General features: G+C 48.8%; 1 protein-coding gene across 2 annotated transcripts in view; it reads right to left on the bottom strand.

Annotated features, from left to right (window-relative positions):
• The window catches only part of Golm1 (golgi membrane protein 1), a 40235-nt gene extending 26517 nt beyond the window's left edge, over window positions 1-13718 (bottom strand). For both annotated transcript variants that reach the window (XM_052157420.1, XM_052157421.1), the window contains exons 1-3: window positions 13644-13718; window positions 4347-4496; window positions 3134-3313 (exon numbers count right to left, since the gene is read on the bottom strand). In XM_052157420.1, coding sequence (XP_052013380.1) covers window positions 3134-3313; window positions 4347-4475 — 309 coding nt within the window. In that variant the 5' untranslated portion in view covers window positions 4476-4496; window positions 13644-13718. The remainder of the gene's footprint in view (window positions 1-3133; window positions 3314-4346; window positions 4497-13643) is intronic.
• Window positions 13719-15947: the final 2229 nt, after the last annotated feature.

Raw genomic sequence — 15947 nt, 5'->3', positions numbered from 1 at the left:
CTTACGAGGACAAAGTTTACCTTGGGAGTCAGTGTAAACACTTCATATGCACCCATTGCTTTATATTACACACACACACACACAAACTGAAACAATGGATTCACAAAGCAAATTTAACACATATAACACTCAATTATTTTTCATTTTCTGGACATGGGCAGAATGTAATAAATTCCTGCCACAGTTTGATAACAGACCTAGACTGTACTTGGTGAAACTCCAAAAGGACTGAAAACTGCAAGAGTCCAGGGAGCAGGGCAGAGCAGCTCTCTACAGCCATCCATCAACAGAGGGAAACTGAGAACAAGGAAGGTCACTTTAGTGAGGAGTGCCTGATCAAACATCAGTTTAAGGAGGGTGTGGCTGGTTCAAGGAATGAACCAGCTGTGCCCTCAGCAAGGAACTCAAAGGAAAACTGACCACAAGAAAAGTGACAGAGGCCCGAGCAAACACCGGAAACGTGTACTGCTTTTGCATGTGTGAAAGTTCAGCAATATTAGCTGGAAGGCTGGATTTCAAGCTCACGGCACCGGCTTTAGCAGCAGAGAGGGACAGGAGACTGAGAAGGACCAGGCACAACCCAACTTTATAAATTATTAGGACCCTTCTATAGTATCTGGGGGCCAGGCATGGTACTTTGTATATACCTTGTGAGTGCTAAAGTTATGTTTTCAGTTTTAATTGCTGTGCTTAAGAGATCTATAAAACAAAAATGGCTCTAACCTGTAAGCCCCACTTGCCCAAGGACAGATAATTCCTGGAATGCTGGGAGATGCTGTTCATGTAACAACACGTTTTCACTTCTGTAAACAAGTCTGTAAACATCCAACTGCTGCATAGGATGTGCCTGATCACACGGGGGCTGGGGGCAGGAGGTACAACAGGATGTATGCTTGTCCCAGTTGGATTAAGTCCAGATATACTTAGTTTTGAGGGGGTTTCGCTTTATATGCACCAGACTAATGTGATTTGCAGCCATTCTCTGGGAATCCGAGGTATGGACCTGGCTGGTGTCCATTGTCCTGGTCAGTATTTAATAAAGCTTGGTTCAAATTTCGCTTAAAAATTATGGTAGTGGCCTCATTCTTGCCCAGGGAGATGAAAACCTGTAATGCCACCATGTGGGAAGCAGAGGCAGTAGGGCACAGAGGTCTCAGGTGGCCTGGAATACAAAGACCCTGTCTAAATGTATAACCTTTGAGTGGAGCCTAAGCTATGAGGTCACTGTTGGGTCCTCCAGACACAGAGCTTCTCAAGTGGTACCTCGTATCTGCCCAGTGCCCTGGTCCATGTCGGAGAATCCTGAGCAGGCAGGTTTCAGTGCTAAGGACCCCAAGACCCAACCTTGTTCAAATTCCAAGCAGGGCAGCAATCTGGGTGAAAGGCATAAGGCAAACAGTAAGGTTCTTTTGTTTTTTGTTTGGTTTGGTTTGGTTTGGTTTGGTTTTTCGAGACAGGGTTTCTCTGTGTAGCCCTGGCTGTCCCGGAACTCACTTTATAGACCAGGCTGACCTTGAACTCAGAAATCCACCTGCCTCTGCCTCCCAAGTGCTGGGATTACAGGCGTGCGCCACCACCGCCTGGCAGAACAGTAAGGTTCTAAGCTGGCGTAGCTTGCAGCAGAGTAAGTGTGAATACATGGAGTTTAGTTCAGGGGCTTGAAAGATGGCTCAGCATTTAAGATCCGTGGCTGCTCCCACAGGGGACCTGATTTCAGTTTCCAGCACACACAGGGCAGCTCACAGCCATCTGTAACTCTAGCTCCAGGGCACCCAGCGCCCTCTTTTGATCTCTGCGGATCCTAGGCACACGCGTGGAACACGTACATGCAGGAAAAACAATCATACACATAAAATAAAATATGAAAATCTTCAAAAAATAGTTTAGTTCAACATTTTTTGTCAACTCCTTTAAAGGAATCGTATCTCTAATCATACTGGCTTTCACTTTTAAATCATTTGCTCAGAGCAGGGAAAGGAAGTGGTGAGTTTGAGGATAGCCTAGTCTACAAAGCAAGTTCCAGGACAGCTAGGGCTACACAGAGAAAGGCAGCCTTGAAAAACAAACAAATGAGCAGCAGCAGCAACAACTACAACAAAATCCTACTCAGTTAGGAAAAGTCAAATTGATGAGAAGACAGAGCCTGGTTAAATCCTTCTTAGCTGCAATGCCACACACACTTGATCTCACAGTGTGACCTCTGGGACAGCTGACAGAGCTTCCAGGGCTATGATATGATTTGAGAATCTAGACAAAATGTGGGGACATAGAACTGGGTGGACAATCTTCTAGAAATGAATCTTTGGGCCCTGATGCCGAAAGAGTCTGAGATAGTGCATGTATTGCTTTAAGTTTTCTTCCATGAGCTCTTAGGGGACCCCCCGACACACACACACACAATGGACATAAACAGCACAGACTGACGGACCAACTGATAACCCAGCAGGGAACAGCAAGCCATGAGACTCTGGGGAGAAGATGCTGGCCCGTGGCCGCAGGCGTCTCACCTTTCATTGCCCATTCTGTTGGGGAAACAAACGCTTGGGGCTTGGGGCTTGGGGCTTGGGGCTTGGGGCTAGGGGTTAGGAGTTAGGGGTTAGGGGTTAGGGTACTTCATATTTACATGATCTTTACTCACTCATACCTCACCTAAAAATATGGCATTCAAAGTGTTCCTAAATCCACAACTGTGTGAGTCAGGCATTTAAAAAGTTCAGAATGTGGCACACTTCAGATATCAGATATCAGAGGGGGTACCCTGCCATACATGTGACCCTCACCAAGGAAGGAAGGACAGCAAACACCTCCTGGGACCCACCCAAGGGTCTGCTTGACCCTAGAACACAACTCCCAAAACTTCAGCCCAAGATGGCTTCCCTATCAACCCATGCCAGCGAATACTGCAGTCACTGACCGTATTTGACGACTTAATTTCAGTTAGTTAAAATTAAATTAGATTGAGCCACTGTCAGGCAGTCAACAGCCTCACATGGCTGGTGGCTGCTGCGCTGCAGAGGACAGACGGACGACTAACCACTGCGCTAGCCCGCTCACACCTCCATGCAATGACTTAAGGTTGCACCCAGATGGACACAGACAGGTAGGAGGGCAACGGGGCGGCTGTAGGCCTTGCCTTCTCGTCCTGGTGTAACTTGTGGACGCTCTCCAGCTGGAAGCTGTGGCTAGACTGGATCCTGTCGAGTTGTTCCCGCTGCTTCTGCAGCTCGCCCTGGAACTCGTTCTTCTTCAACTCCACGGCACCTCTCTCCGCAGCCGCCCTGCGGACCCGGCCTTCCAGCTCCACAATGCGTGTCTAGAAGGAAGCCACAGCCGTGAGGATCCGAGCCGCCAGCTGAGACACTGCCAGCTCCCTCAACCAAGGTGGCACCGGACCAAAGCTTGCGGCCCAGCAGAGAACAGAACAAGGGACGGGGTGGTGGATCAAAGATTGCCCAGAGGACACAGGGGCAGGGGACTTGCTAAAATACAAGCACTGGGCACTTGCCAGAGCCCAGGGAGGGACTGTCATTGTCTCAGGTCTTAGATAGGGTTCCCATTGCTGCGATAAACATCACAACCAAAAGCAGCCTGGGGAGGAAAAGGTAGATTTGGGTCGATGGTCACAGCCCATCTTTGAGGAAAGCTAAGGCAGGAACCCAAGTGACAGGAGCCTAGAGACAGAACTGGAGCAGAGACCACGGAGGAGCCATGCTCACTGATTTGCTCCAGCTGGCTTTCTTTCTTCTGCACACCTGCCCAGGGGCGGGCGGGGCGGGGGGGGGGGAATTATGCACTGTCCGGTCACTATCTGCACCACCCCACACTGGGATAGGCTTACTCATATCAGTCACTAACAGATGCCCATAGCTTCCCCCACAGGCCCACGTTATGGAAGCATTTTCTCAACTGTGGCTCCTTCTTCATGGGAGGGGGGGGGGTCCGTAAAATCAAACCAAACCAAGCAGCAATAACAAACCCAACCAGGAGGGTGTGGCCTCATTTATGATTGGCCGTAACATGTGGGAAATCTTAAATTACCACCCACGTGACCCTTGGTTTCTCCAGTGGACTGACAGACAGGAATGGACGGTGTCCGTCTGCCCTGAACACTCAACGGGGAAGCAGTGTGAGGTAGGACCTGCAACTCATTAGTCACAGAGTACGAGGTACTGGGCCGGAGGGAGGGACCTGCTTAGGGAGGGGGTTGGTGTGGAGAGCTAAAATACCATTAGCACATGCTGTTGGACCCCAAGGTACTGGCTGACAACAAACAGGGAAGCTGTGGCACTGTTTCCAGCTGCTTTAGACATTTGGTGCTGTCCATACACTCTAAATAAATGAAATACCTGGAGTTCCACGCTTCTGGAGCTAGCAATCCAGTAGTTGAAGCCCAGAACGATGACGCAGGCCACCAGGGCGGCCAGGATAAGGGGCGGAGACTTCATGCTGCGACGCCCGTTCCCCAATCCCACCATCTTAGAACCTGCGCTGAGAACCTGCCAAATAAAAACACACAAGTTTCCACACTAAGGCTAGCATCCCTGAATCAGACCACAGTCATCTTCAGTATCTATAGTAAGGCAACCATGTGAGCTCTGACACACCATACACACACACACACACACACACACACACACACAGAGAGAGAGAGAGAGAGAGAGAGAGAGAGAGAGAGAGAGAGAGAGAACCATTCATCAAGAGGATATATACCAGCGCCAGCACTCCGGGTGAGGCTTGTGGGTTGGATCACACAGGGACAGACACAATGAGCTGGAGACCTCAGCGTGGAACCATCTCTCTTCAACCCAACTGCTCTCTGTGTCGTGGGCATAGCTTAGCATTCCTAGCTCCAGCATAATTTGAGATTGCTCATGTTTGCAAATAGGACTAGCAAACCTTGTTTCCATATCATGTGAGATCTTCCAACGTTTTTCCAGGTTTTGAGAGTGCTTTAAGTCGGCTCAGGAAAGGGAGGCTTTGGCCATCTGCCCTCACACAGCAGCTGCCACCCCAGTCCAGCCTCTGGAAGCGGAGCAAGAATGCCATGCTGGAAGGGAGTGCGAGCTGTTCCGTGTACGTCAGGAGCGAGAGGGGCAGGGATGGGAGGCAGATATCAGTCAGGCTAAGATGGGGGGCGGGGGCACGAGAGCGAGAAGAAATCCTATGAAACCAGGAGGCAAAATAAGCCTTTCCTTAAATTGATTGATTCCATCCAGAGCTTTGGTTACAGGGACAGGAAAGCAAATCATCCCAAGAGACAAGTCGGTGACAGACCGAAAGTCTTCTCTACTACCCAGGGTCCTGCTGGCTGTTCTCTTTTGAGTCCAGCGTCTGCTGACATCACTAGAGTGTGGCTTGTGAGTGTGACCTCAGAAAAAGGAACTCCTCACTGTGGCCCTGGGACGGTTGGGATGGCCAGCCTGCTGACAGGAGCAAAGACCTCAGGTCGGAACGCGGCTATTCAGGAGAGCCAACGTGGGCTGGCAAGGCCACACAGCTGGGTGACTGAGAAATGGAGAGAAGTGGCCAGGATGGGTGAGGGCTCCAGCTTCCCCTCCCCCCCAGTAAACTTAACAAAATCTAAACCATCTAAACCCTGCAAACCTTCCTGCCCCAGGCTCTCCTGCTGTAAACACAAAAGCTGTTAGTGTTTAAGGTCTCTGACTTTGGTGATGGGGTGGGAGAATGGGTAGACCAGGCTAGCCTCAAGAGAAGGTCTACTATGTAGACCAGGCTGGCCTCAAGCTCCCAAGCCTCCAATCCCAGCCTACACAACTTGTGAAAAGTCTCCACAAAACACAAAAGCCATGAAAAACCACTGTGAATTTTCAACTATTGACGTACTGTCTTTTAAAACAATAACCAGCTGGTTAAAGGCTTAAAAGATAATTTTGCGACAGGCAGTGGTGGCGCACGCCTGTAATCCCAGCACCTGGGAGGCAGGCGGATTTCTGAGTTCGAGGCCAGCCTGGTCTACAGAGTGAGTTCCATGACAGCCAGGGCTACACAGAGAAACCCTGCCTCAAAAAACAAAAACAAACAAACAAACAAAAAAGATAATTTTGCTTGTTTAAGACAGGGTCACACTCTGTAGCTAGGGCTGGCTTTGAATCCTCTATCCCTCCTGCTATAACTTCCCTAGTGCTGAGATTACAGGCATCAGTAGCCACTATACTATACCAAATGTTTTCTCCCTTATTTTAGAAAACAGAAAGGCTCTTGAGGGTGTAGCTCAATGGTAGCCTGGCTTTAGCACACACAAGGCCTTGGGCTGGGGACCCAGCACCCAGTGGGTGGTGGACAGACATCTTCCATGGTGGCCTTTGCTGTTGTGGTCTTTGCTTGGTTGTCTATCATTGTCGTTGCTTGGACAGGGTCTCTCTATGTAGTGCAGGCTGCCCTGGAACTTGATCCCATAGACCAGGCTGGCCTCCAACTCAGAGAGATCCACCTGCCTTTGCCTCCCAAGCAGTAGCATTAAAGGTGTACGTCACCACACCTGGCCATGTGTAATAAGACAGGCACACAGAGAAAGGAGGACAGAGAGAGACACAGAGAAAGAGAGAGATTGAGAGAGAGAATATGACAGTAGATGACCTATCAAATTCATTGGCACTTTCTAAAAATTTTCCTTTTTAGGCCAAGAGGTAGTGGTATGTCTTTATTTGCAGACCTTGGATGGAAGGAGCAGGATGGATCTCTGGGAGTTCAAGGCCAGCCTGGTCTACAGAGTAGAGCAAATTCCAGGACAACCAAGTTTACACAGAGAAACGCTGTCTCCAAAAAAAAAATTTTTTTTGCCAGGCAGTGATGGTGCACACCTTTAGTCCTAGCACCTGGGAGGCAGGTGGATTTCTGAGTTCGAGGCTAGCCTGGTCTACAGAGTGAGTTCCAGGACAGGACAGCCAGGGTTACACAGAGAAACCCTGTCTCAAAAAAATAAATAAATAAAAATAAAAATAATTTTTTTCCTTTTGCCCAGAATTTTTAATCACATAGCCAAATACATGTGAGCAATCAGATGAAAAGAGTCTGAAGAGCCAGCCATGCTTGGGGACAGTTCTTTGTCAAACTGACACAAGCTCTGGCCATCTGGGAAGAGGAACCAATTAAGAGCAGTGCTCCTTCAGATTGGCCTGTGCAAGGCTGTGGTACATTCTCTTGATTAATGATTGATGTGGGAGCTCAGCTCAGCTCACTACGAGCCGTACCACACCTTTAGGCAAGAGGTGCTGGCTTGTATCAAAAAGCAAACATATCGAGTCACGGAAAGCAAGGCAGCAAGCAGTGCTCCAATACGGTCTCCGCTTTAGTTCCTGCTTTGGTTTCCTTCAGTGATGAACTGTAACCTGTAAGCCAAATAAAACCTTTCTTCGTCAAGCTGTTCTTGACTGTGGTTAACACCCAAGCAGAGGAAACCTGCCGAGGGCACAAAGTCAACAAATAGTGGGCCACACCTCTGCCCTACCCACAGGATGGGCTCCACCTAAACCCAGACAGCAAGCAGAGAGCAGCAGGTTCAAAAGCCAGGGAGATGAGCATGAGGCTGCGGACAGCACCTTGCTTTTGAGTTTAAAAACATTGTGCTGGGTCTCAAGCTGTCCCTGAGTCAGAGATCAGCAAACTGCGTGGCAGCCCACAACTGGCCTTTTCTGTAAACACCGGTTTACTGATACGTCTATCTTCTATAACTGCTTTCCAGATATAAGACGGAAATGAACACTTGGATCAGACACCTCTGAATAGGACCATTGAGGGGTTTAAACATTAACAATCTTTAAACAGTCACAAACTTCCTCTAACAGAGACGTAAGGTCAAGTCTATGAAGTCTGGCTAACTTCCTTTATAAACTCACCAGGAAGTACAGAGGCTACCTTCCTCTCACTTCCTCGTCCTCCAACCGTAAACAGTGTGCTTCCCCCAATTCTGAATGTTTATAGTTTCTAGAAATGCTAAAAAAAAAAAAAAAAAAAAACGACTACGCAACTGGACATGGTGGGGCATGCCTGTCACCCCAGCTCTCAGGAGGATGAGGCAGTATCGTGAATTCTAGGCTACCCTGGGCTACCTAGAAGTCTCTTTCACAAAACAAAACAGCCCCTACCATGTATCCATAAGAAAGTTTTAGTAAACATAGTACTGACCTTTACTGGCACTAGGCCCTACACGCCAAGAGCCCTGATGGATATGCCTTTCTAGGGATGGTTCGATCCCTATCACGAATGGCTTAGTGTCTGCAAACAGCCTGTGCTGCTCAGAACACCCACAAGTGCTAATGCTGAGTCCTCCAAGGAGCCTGTGCTGTTTAGAAAAGGACGGAAAGAAAGAAAGAAAGAAAGAAAGAAAGAAAGAAAGAAAGAAAGAAAGAAAGAAAGAAAGAAAGAAAAGAAAAGAAAAGAAAAGAAAAGAAAAGAAAAGAAAAGAAAAGAAAAGAAAAGAAAAGAAAAGAAAAGAAAAGAAAAGAAAAGAAAAGAAAGGCAAAAAACCCCTGTGTTCGTGCCTGGTGCCCTCAGGGGTCAGAGAGGGCATCAGATCCCCCTGGAACTGGAACTGGACTTAAGGGTGGCTGTGAGCCAACATGCAGTGCTGGGAACCAAAGCCAGGCCCTCTGCAAAAGCAATGGGTACTCATAACCATTGAGTCCTCTCTCCCCACCCACATTAGCAGTTCTTCAGTGTGGTCACTGGGCCAGCATCAGATCTATGTAAATTTTCTGACTCAAGGCGAACCCATGAGATTCCAGGACTCTGGCCACAAGCAGCAGCCTCAGAGCCCAGAGATGTCAAGGAAGGCTGGCGGCAGCCGGTTCCTGTCAGCTCCCTCCACAGGGTCAGCATGGAGTCTGGTCAGCTGCCAGAGCAAGTGCCCCACTTACCTCTGGGGAATATTTCCACTTCCCTGCCATTTGGGAGTGGAGGTTCGGTTCATTGTCCTAGCTCTTTCATGGCCGTCTGGCTTTCTTCCTGAGTTACCACCGCCACTCGGGTCTATCCTCCCACCCCTAGCCTACAACTATCATTCCTGCACGTGCTGGCTTTCTGTTCACTTCTTGAGGAAGAGACAACAACAACAACCTGCTGTCTTGTTCAGACTCTGCACACAAGCAGGCAAGGTTAATGGGTTCATTCTGGTGAATCCAAAGTGATGCAGGAAGGGGTGGGGTGGGGGGTGAGCGGAGGGAATAACCTAGTAACCTAGTAACCTAGTAACCTGTCTGCTGTCTCAATACCAGCATCAGGAGGAGGAGCGAGTAAACACCAGATTCCCCAGTTCTGCTGCTATCAGGAAAACAAGACAAATCAATTATTTGACTAATAAAATCCTGTCCCTGAAAGAAATCAGCAAGGCAACGATTTTAAAAACTGATAACAGTCAATGAGCCGTCTTGAAGCCGCTGCCTCCCAAATTAAATTCCTCAAGGACTACAGCCCTGGCCTGTACCGAATGGAGAAGAACCACTCAGCTGAGCTTACTAACTCAGAGAATCACAGGCAGGAGTAAATCAGTGTTAACCTTCTGGGAGGGAGACTCACCAACGTATGAACAAATACAGGTGAAAAGTTACAGAGCAGCCAATAGAGAATGTTTCTGGTCTTGCTGGGGGAAAAAATTAAAAAATATCCAGTGCATGAATATATTTTCCTATATTATAAATGGAAAATGCATAAAAGCAAGGACACAAGTTATATGATGTAGTATAGTTCCCCCCATTGTTCTTAATTTCATTTTCCCTCAATGAGCATGCTTTTAATATAAAAACAAAATGGTGAAAACATATACAAGGTGAGAGAGAGATAAATTCCACAGCATTTCACAGCTTCCGTGTTTAACACAGACGTGTGCATCACAAAGTAGAAATGCTGGCCCCCTTCACACCAGGGCTGCCTCTGCTAGACACTGCAGCCCAGAGAACAAGTAAGGTGAGAAAGGTCTCCACCCCAGAGAGACAGAGAAATTGTGCCACCTTAGTCCGGTAACTGAGAGGGTCCATTTCTAATTCAAACCTCCAGGCTGATCAGGAAGGATAACCTTAGGGTCCTGGTTTGCTTGCTTAAATGAATTTTTTTTTTTTTTTTTTTTGGTTTTTCGAGACAAGGTTTCTCTGTGTAGACCAGGCTGCCCTGGAACTCACTCTGTAGCCCAGGCTGTACTCACTGGTTTGCTTTCTATTGCTGTGATAAACACTACAAACAAAAGCAACTTGGGGAAGAAAGGACTTACTTACATGACTTCTAAATCCATCACTGGGGGGAGTCAGGGTAAAGAACTCAAGGCAGGAAAGGTGCAGAGGCCAGGAAGGAGTGAAGGCATACTCAGGTTACCTCTTACACCACACAAGACCACCTGCCCAGGGATGGCCCCGCCCACAGAGGATGGGCCTTCCCACAGCAATCTTTAGTAAAGAAAATGCACCACAGTCTTGCCTAAAGCCCAATCAAATGAAAGTGTATTTTCAATTGAGGATCCTTCTTCCCTGATGACCCTACCTTGTATCCAGTTGACCAAAACTAGCCAGCATCTCTGGGGTCTGTTATTTGAGGTGGTTGAAGATGGCAGTCATCTTCCAGGGAAGATTTAACCACAAAACTAACGGAGGATGCCCCCACCCAGCCTCGTGGGGATCGGGGATCGGGGATCTGATGTAGAAAAGGCAGAGGACCAGCTGTCTCCTTTGGGCACCGGCATCCCAGAAGGTATGGGAGCTGCTGCGCTGAGCCAGGGAAGAAAAACACTGTCACCCTGCCACAGGGGAGCCTGGCACTTCATGAGCGTGGAGTTGTTTCCATGCAGTGCACAGCAAGCGCCCGCACTTCATTCACTTCCCATCCAGTGTATTATCAGGCCATGAAATCCTGACAGTATTAACACAGGCAGGAGCTAAAGTCTGCACACCCTGCCGGAAAGGCACTGGTGTGCCTGGGGGGAGGAAGGGGTTGCTGGCCGGTATCACGGGTCCCGCTGTCTGGTTGGCCCATGCACAGACTGTAACTACAGGAAACCTTACGCAGGACCGTTGTGGAGGGCCCAAAAGAAACCTGCATAAGCAACTCGAAAAAGAGGACACGCAAGGCACGGGCTCTGAACCCAAGCCACACTAAGTAAAAGCCGCAGACCGGACAGAAGACGTGCCCACAATTAAGAGAAAGGTCTGAGGCACGTCCGTACCTTCTCTGACATAGCAGCAACCACAGCTAAAGTAAAAATTCTTCAGAGATACCATGCGTGTTATCCGCACAGAGGGTGAGAACATGCAGGGGGAGGGGGGGGGATACAATGACCAAGCCAGGAAGTGGTGGTGCACGCCTGTAATCCCAGCACTTAGGAGGCAGAGGCAGGTGGATTTCTGAGTTCGAGGGCAGAAAGCAAACACCTGGTCTGCAGAGTGAGTTCCAGGACAGCCAGGGCTACACAGAGAAACCCTGTCTCAAAAAACAAAAAACAAACAAACAAAAAAAACACCAAAAAGAAAAAGCAATGACCAAAGAAAGGATGAAGACAGCAGGCTGCAGCTACGCTGCTGTCATCTGTGTCGTCTTTACGGATGCACGGGTCAGGCTCTCAGAGGCCAGCACCTCACAAAGCATGAGAAGGCCTCTAGGATCTGAGGGGGGGAAATTCAGGAGGGGGGGATTCGGAAACTTCCTAAAACTTCAAGCTAAGTCTCTCCTGAATAATTCTGCCAATAACTTCAAACACCTGGAAAGCAAAACTCCTAGGATCCCTTGAGAATGCTTTTAGGTGTGAAACTGTCAACGGATTTTTTAAGTGTTGAATACCTCTTGCAGTTTCTAAGACTTTTAGTCTTTAACTTAGGCTGAAGCCTATGTGTGTGTGCTATGCATGTACACGTGATGCCTCCGTGACCAGCATCGTCCCCTAGGGCTTTCCGTCTGGTGGTGAACCTGGACGTCACTGATTCAGCTGACCAGACTCTCTGGGCTTCTGCCCAGTCTCCCCAGCTGGGGTCCCAGGTCAGACATGCCACCCCATCCCCCACAGTAAAGTAAAAGCATGTTAGGACCATTCTGCCTACCTTATTGTTTTCTTTTCCCAACCCAGAAATGCTTTTAAAAAGAAATTATGGGATGGCATTTTTCATGTTAGGTCTTAAAGTAAACAAATTTTTAAAATGTTTAAGAGGTTAAAAAAAAATAAGGCACACGTAAAGACGTTAGAGAGAACAGCAGTCTCAAAGCCTCCCTCCCTTCCCCACCACCCCAGGGCTTCCGGGGCAGGCCCAGGTTTCCTGAAAGCGCCCTCCCCTGCCCTCCAGCTGCCCCACAGAGGCCAATTCCCAGGTTCTGTCGTTATTACTTAGGGTACAGGACCCTGGCAGCCCCCCCTGCTGGAGGTGGCCGGGACACACAAAGACCTCTCTGCTCTATGCCCCACCCCTAAGAGCAAACAAATGCAAATCCTTCCCATCCCCCACCAGTAACCAGTCCCGACACCAGTAATTAAAAAGCAGAAGGACTTCAAGGTTTAACAACATTAAAAGCGGTCACAACTAGGCAAACCCCATCCTCCCCCCATTTGCGCCCCAGGCTCCCATGCAAACCTTTCTTTCTTTCTTTCTTTCTTTCTTTCTTTCTTTCTTTCTTTCTTTCTTTCTTGTACAAAACTCATTCATTTAAATGTGCAAAATTGTACAAATATGCAAAACTGCGCAGAATGTAATAATCGTTCCTTAAGAGAGAACTGGGCCTAAAACACAACGTATTTTCTTAACATTTCCTAAGAATTCCATTTACTGTTCACTAAGACGTGCAGGAGCGTCTTCATACTGACTACGGTTTTCTATTTGCAAAGGAAAATGATTCTTGCTGGTAGCTGGGACTTGGTTGAACGCTTCTCTAAAATTAGTAGCAATAGCTGGGATGCCCGAAGGCACAGCTCGTGGCCTCCAGCCCTCACCATCGGAAATACAACTGTCCAAGTGACCCAAGCGATGGCCATTCATACATGCTCAGTCACTGCATTGCTCCTGGACATCATCAATCTCATCAACTGCGCTTCACTCCCGCTCCTGAAGAGCAAACGCTCTTCGGTATGTGAAAGAAGTGTAAGGCCCCGAGACCCCCGACCAGACAAAGAAAGCCTCGAGCCTTGAAAGTCAAGAGAGGAAAAAAAAGTTAGCACGCTTTGAGATGATACCTGGACACGGCTAGCCCACAGACTTTCCCCGACCTCACTATTCATAAATTGCTAGAAAGAACTCCTCAAAACTGGATTGCTACCCGATCATGTTTTACATTTTAAAAGTAATCTTTAACCATTTTAAATGCAGTGTAGAAAAGAGTATCAAAATCCCCAGAACAGGGCAAAAGTTGTTCTGGTGTTCCGCCCTGGCAACGGGCATCCTAGAGAGCCGGCTGCAGCTGCCGGTGGCTGGCGACCCACCCTGGACCCGGGGGACTCCGGGGCCACTTTGCAGGGTCTGCCCGGGCCGGCCGAGGGCAGGAGGAAGGGGAGAGAAAGAGCAGAGGACCAGAGGGAAGACAATCGGAGGAGAGTGAGAGAGAGAGGACGAGGAGGGACGGACGGACGGACAAGCGGCGGAGGCGAGGGGAGGCGGCGGCGGCCGAGAAGCCGGAGCAGAGGCGCGGGCTGCGGCCGCGCTGCATCCCACGGGAGAGCTCACCTGCCGGCACCGAGGCGCTCGGTCCGCTCTGCCGCGCGGTCTCCGCCGAGGACGCGCCGGACGAGCGGGCGGGCGGGCGGGCACTTCCGGCGGAGCCGCGGTCCCGGCTCCGGCCCCTCGGCGCCGCCCACCTCTGCCTGCTCTCTGCCCTGCAGTCCTCCCTGCCTGCAACACTGCAAACCGTGAACCCTGAGGTTGCCTTAAAGCAGGATTTTGTCTTTCGGGACAGCTCTCTCTATGTAGCCCAGGCTGGTTCAGAGCTCGCTGTATGGACAAGGCTGGTCTCGAACTCATGGCGCCCTTCCAACCTCTGCTTCAGAATTCTTAACTCTGGTGGTATTAACAATCATTGGGGCCGGGTGTGGTGGTGCACGCCTGTAATCCCAGCACTTGGGAGGCTGAGGCAGGCGGATTTTTGAGTTCGAGGCCAGCCTGGTCTGCAGAGTGAGTTAGGACAGCCAGGACCACATAGAGAAACCCTGTCTCGAAAAACCCAAAAATAAAATAATAATAATAATAATAATAAATAAAAAATTCATTGCTTATTGCCGTGCACGGTCCTAAATTCTGACCCTCAACACTGCTGTCAATCACACGCTTTAAGCCCTACATGGGTAGGGCTGGCAACAGTTGAAGAATTTCTCTTTCAAGGCTTCCCAGTTCTCCTCTCTAGGTATGCGAGCCTTTTCTACCCTAAGCATTTCCTGAATAAACACTAAACAATCAACACCGGGGCAGTGACTGGAGTCCAACCTGTAATCCCAAGGCTGAGATGGAAAGTGTTGCCAGGTTTGTTTTTCCAAGAGACAACTTGTGGTCGTTTGACTGAGAATGCCCACACCCCCATTACATGATACATTTGAATGTTTGCTTCCTGGTTAAAGAATTGCTTTAGGAGGATTAGGAGGCGTGGCCTTGTTGCGGTAGGCGTGTCACTGGGCGTGGGCTTCAGAGTTTCACAAGCCCGCGCCAGGTCTAGTCTTCCCAGTCCTCGGCCTCGTGGTTGTGCATAAGATGTAAGATCTACAGCTCCTACAAATGCCTGCCTACATGACCATCAGGAAGGTCACGGACTCACCCTCTGAAACTAAGAGAGTGCCAATTAAATTCTTTCTTCTCTAACTTGCCTTGGTCGTGGTGTCTCCTGAAGGAAAAGAAGGAAGCCTTTTCTAGACAGGACTCTCCGAGCGAGCGGAGGGAAGTTGTTAAGGACACTCCTACCCAGTGGTTTAGAATTAGAAAACACCAAGACCTGGGGGGGGGGGGGGGGGAGGAGGCTTTTGGTTTTTTGGTTTTTTGGTTTTGTTTTTTTAAAAGATTTATTTATTTATTTTATGTATACTCTACACTGTAGCTGTCTTCAGACACACCAGAAGAGGGCGTCAGATCCCATTATAGATGGTTGTGAGCCACCATGTGGTTGCTGGGAATTGAACTCAGGACCTCAGGTAGAGCAGTCAGTGCTCTTAACCTGCTGAGCCATCTCTTGAAGCCTTAAGGTTATTCAGAATCAGCTTCCCAGGGTGTTCTCCCTTCTGAGGGGTTCTTGACCACCAAAACAATACAGATAATTGTCAGTGCTGCTGACTGCATGCCAGAACCAAACTTTAAGACCCTGTTATTGAGCACTGCACAGTATGGTTGCAAGACATGAAAAAAATCAAAAAGGACCCAGCAGGAAGTTCCCCAACTGGTTTTTGTGGTGCCAGAGGCCCAGCACAGGCTGCTGAAGAAGAATTGTCACCTCAGGCTAGGCTGGGGACTCTGTGAGCCACGCTGTCAGCTCAGTATTCCAGGGCACAGATTGTTCTGGATGCCTCCAGCAACTTTCCCATTGGCTGGAAGTTAACCAGAAGGAATCTGATGCTTCATTTTCAAAGACGCCTTGAGGCAGCTTAAGTCCAGCTACAAATGAACAGAAAATAGATGGCGCTAAGCCTGAAATGCCAAGCCTCTGAAAGGTTTGAAAATGAGGTAAAAGGGGCTGGAGAGATGGCTCAGTGGTTAAGAGCACTGACTGCTCCTCCTGAAGGTCCTAAGTTCAATTCCCAGCAACCACAATTCCCAGCAATCGGATCTGTAACAGGATCTGATAACCTGTTTTGGTGTGTCTGAAGACAGTGACAGTGTACTCATTGTGTGAAATAAATAAATCAATCTTTGTTTGTTTGTTTGTTTGTTGTTTTTCGAGACAGGGTTTCTCTATATAGCCCTAGCTCTGGATGTCCTGAACTTAGCCTGTGGCCTTGAACTCAGAAATCTACTTGCCTCTGCCTCCCATGTGCTGGGGTTTGAAAATTAAAA

This window comes from Apodemus sylvaticus, chromosome 14, assembly GCF_947179515.1.
Source record: "Apodemus sylvaticus chromosome 14, mApoSyl1.1, whole genome shotgun sequence".
In the NCBI taxonomy this organism is placed as follows: domain Eukaryota; kingdom Metazoa; phylum Chordata; class Mammalia; order Rodentia; family Muridae; genus Apodemus; species Apodemus sylvaticus.
This window is presented reverse-complemented; position numbering and strand designations above follow the sequence as displayed.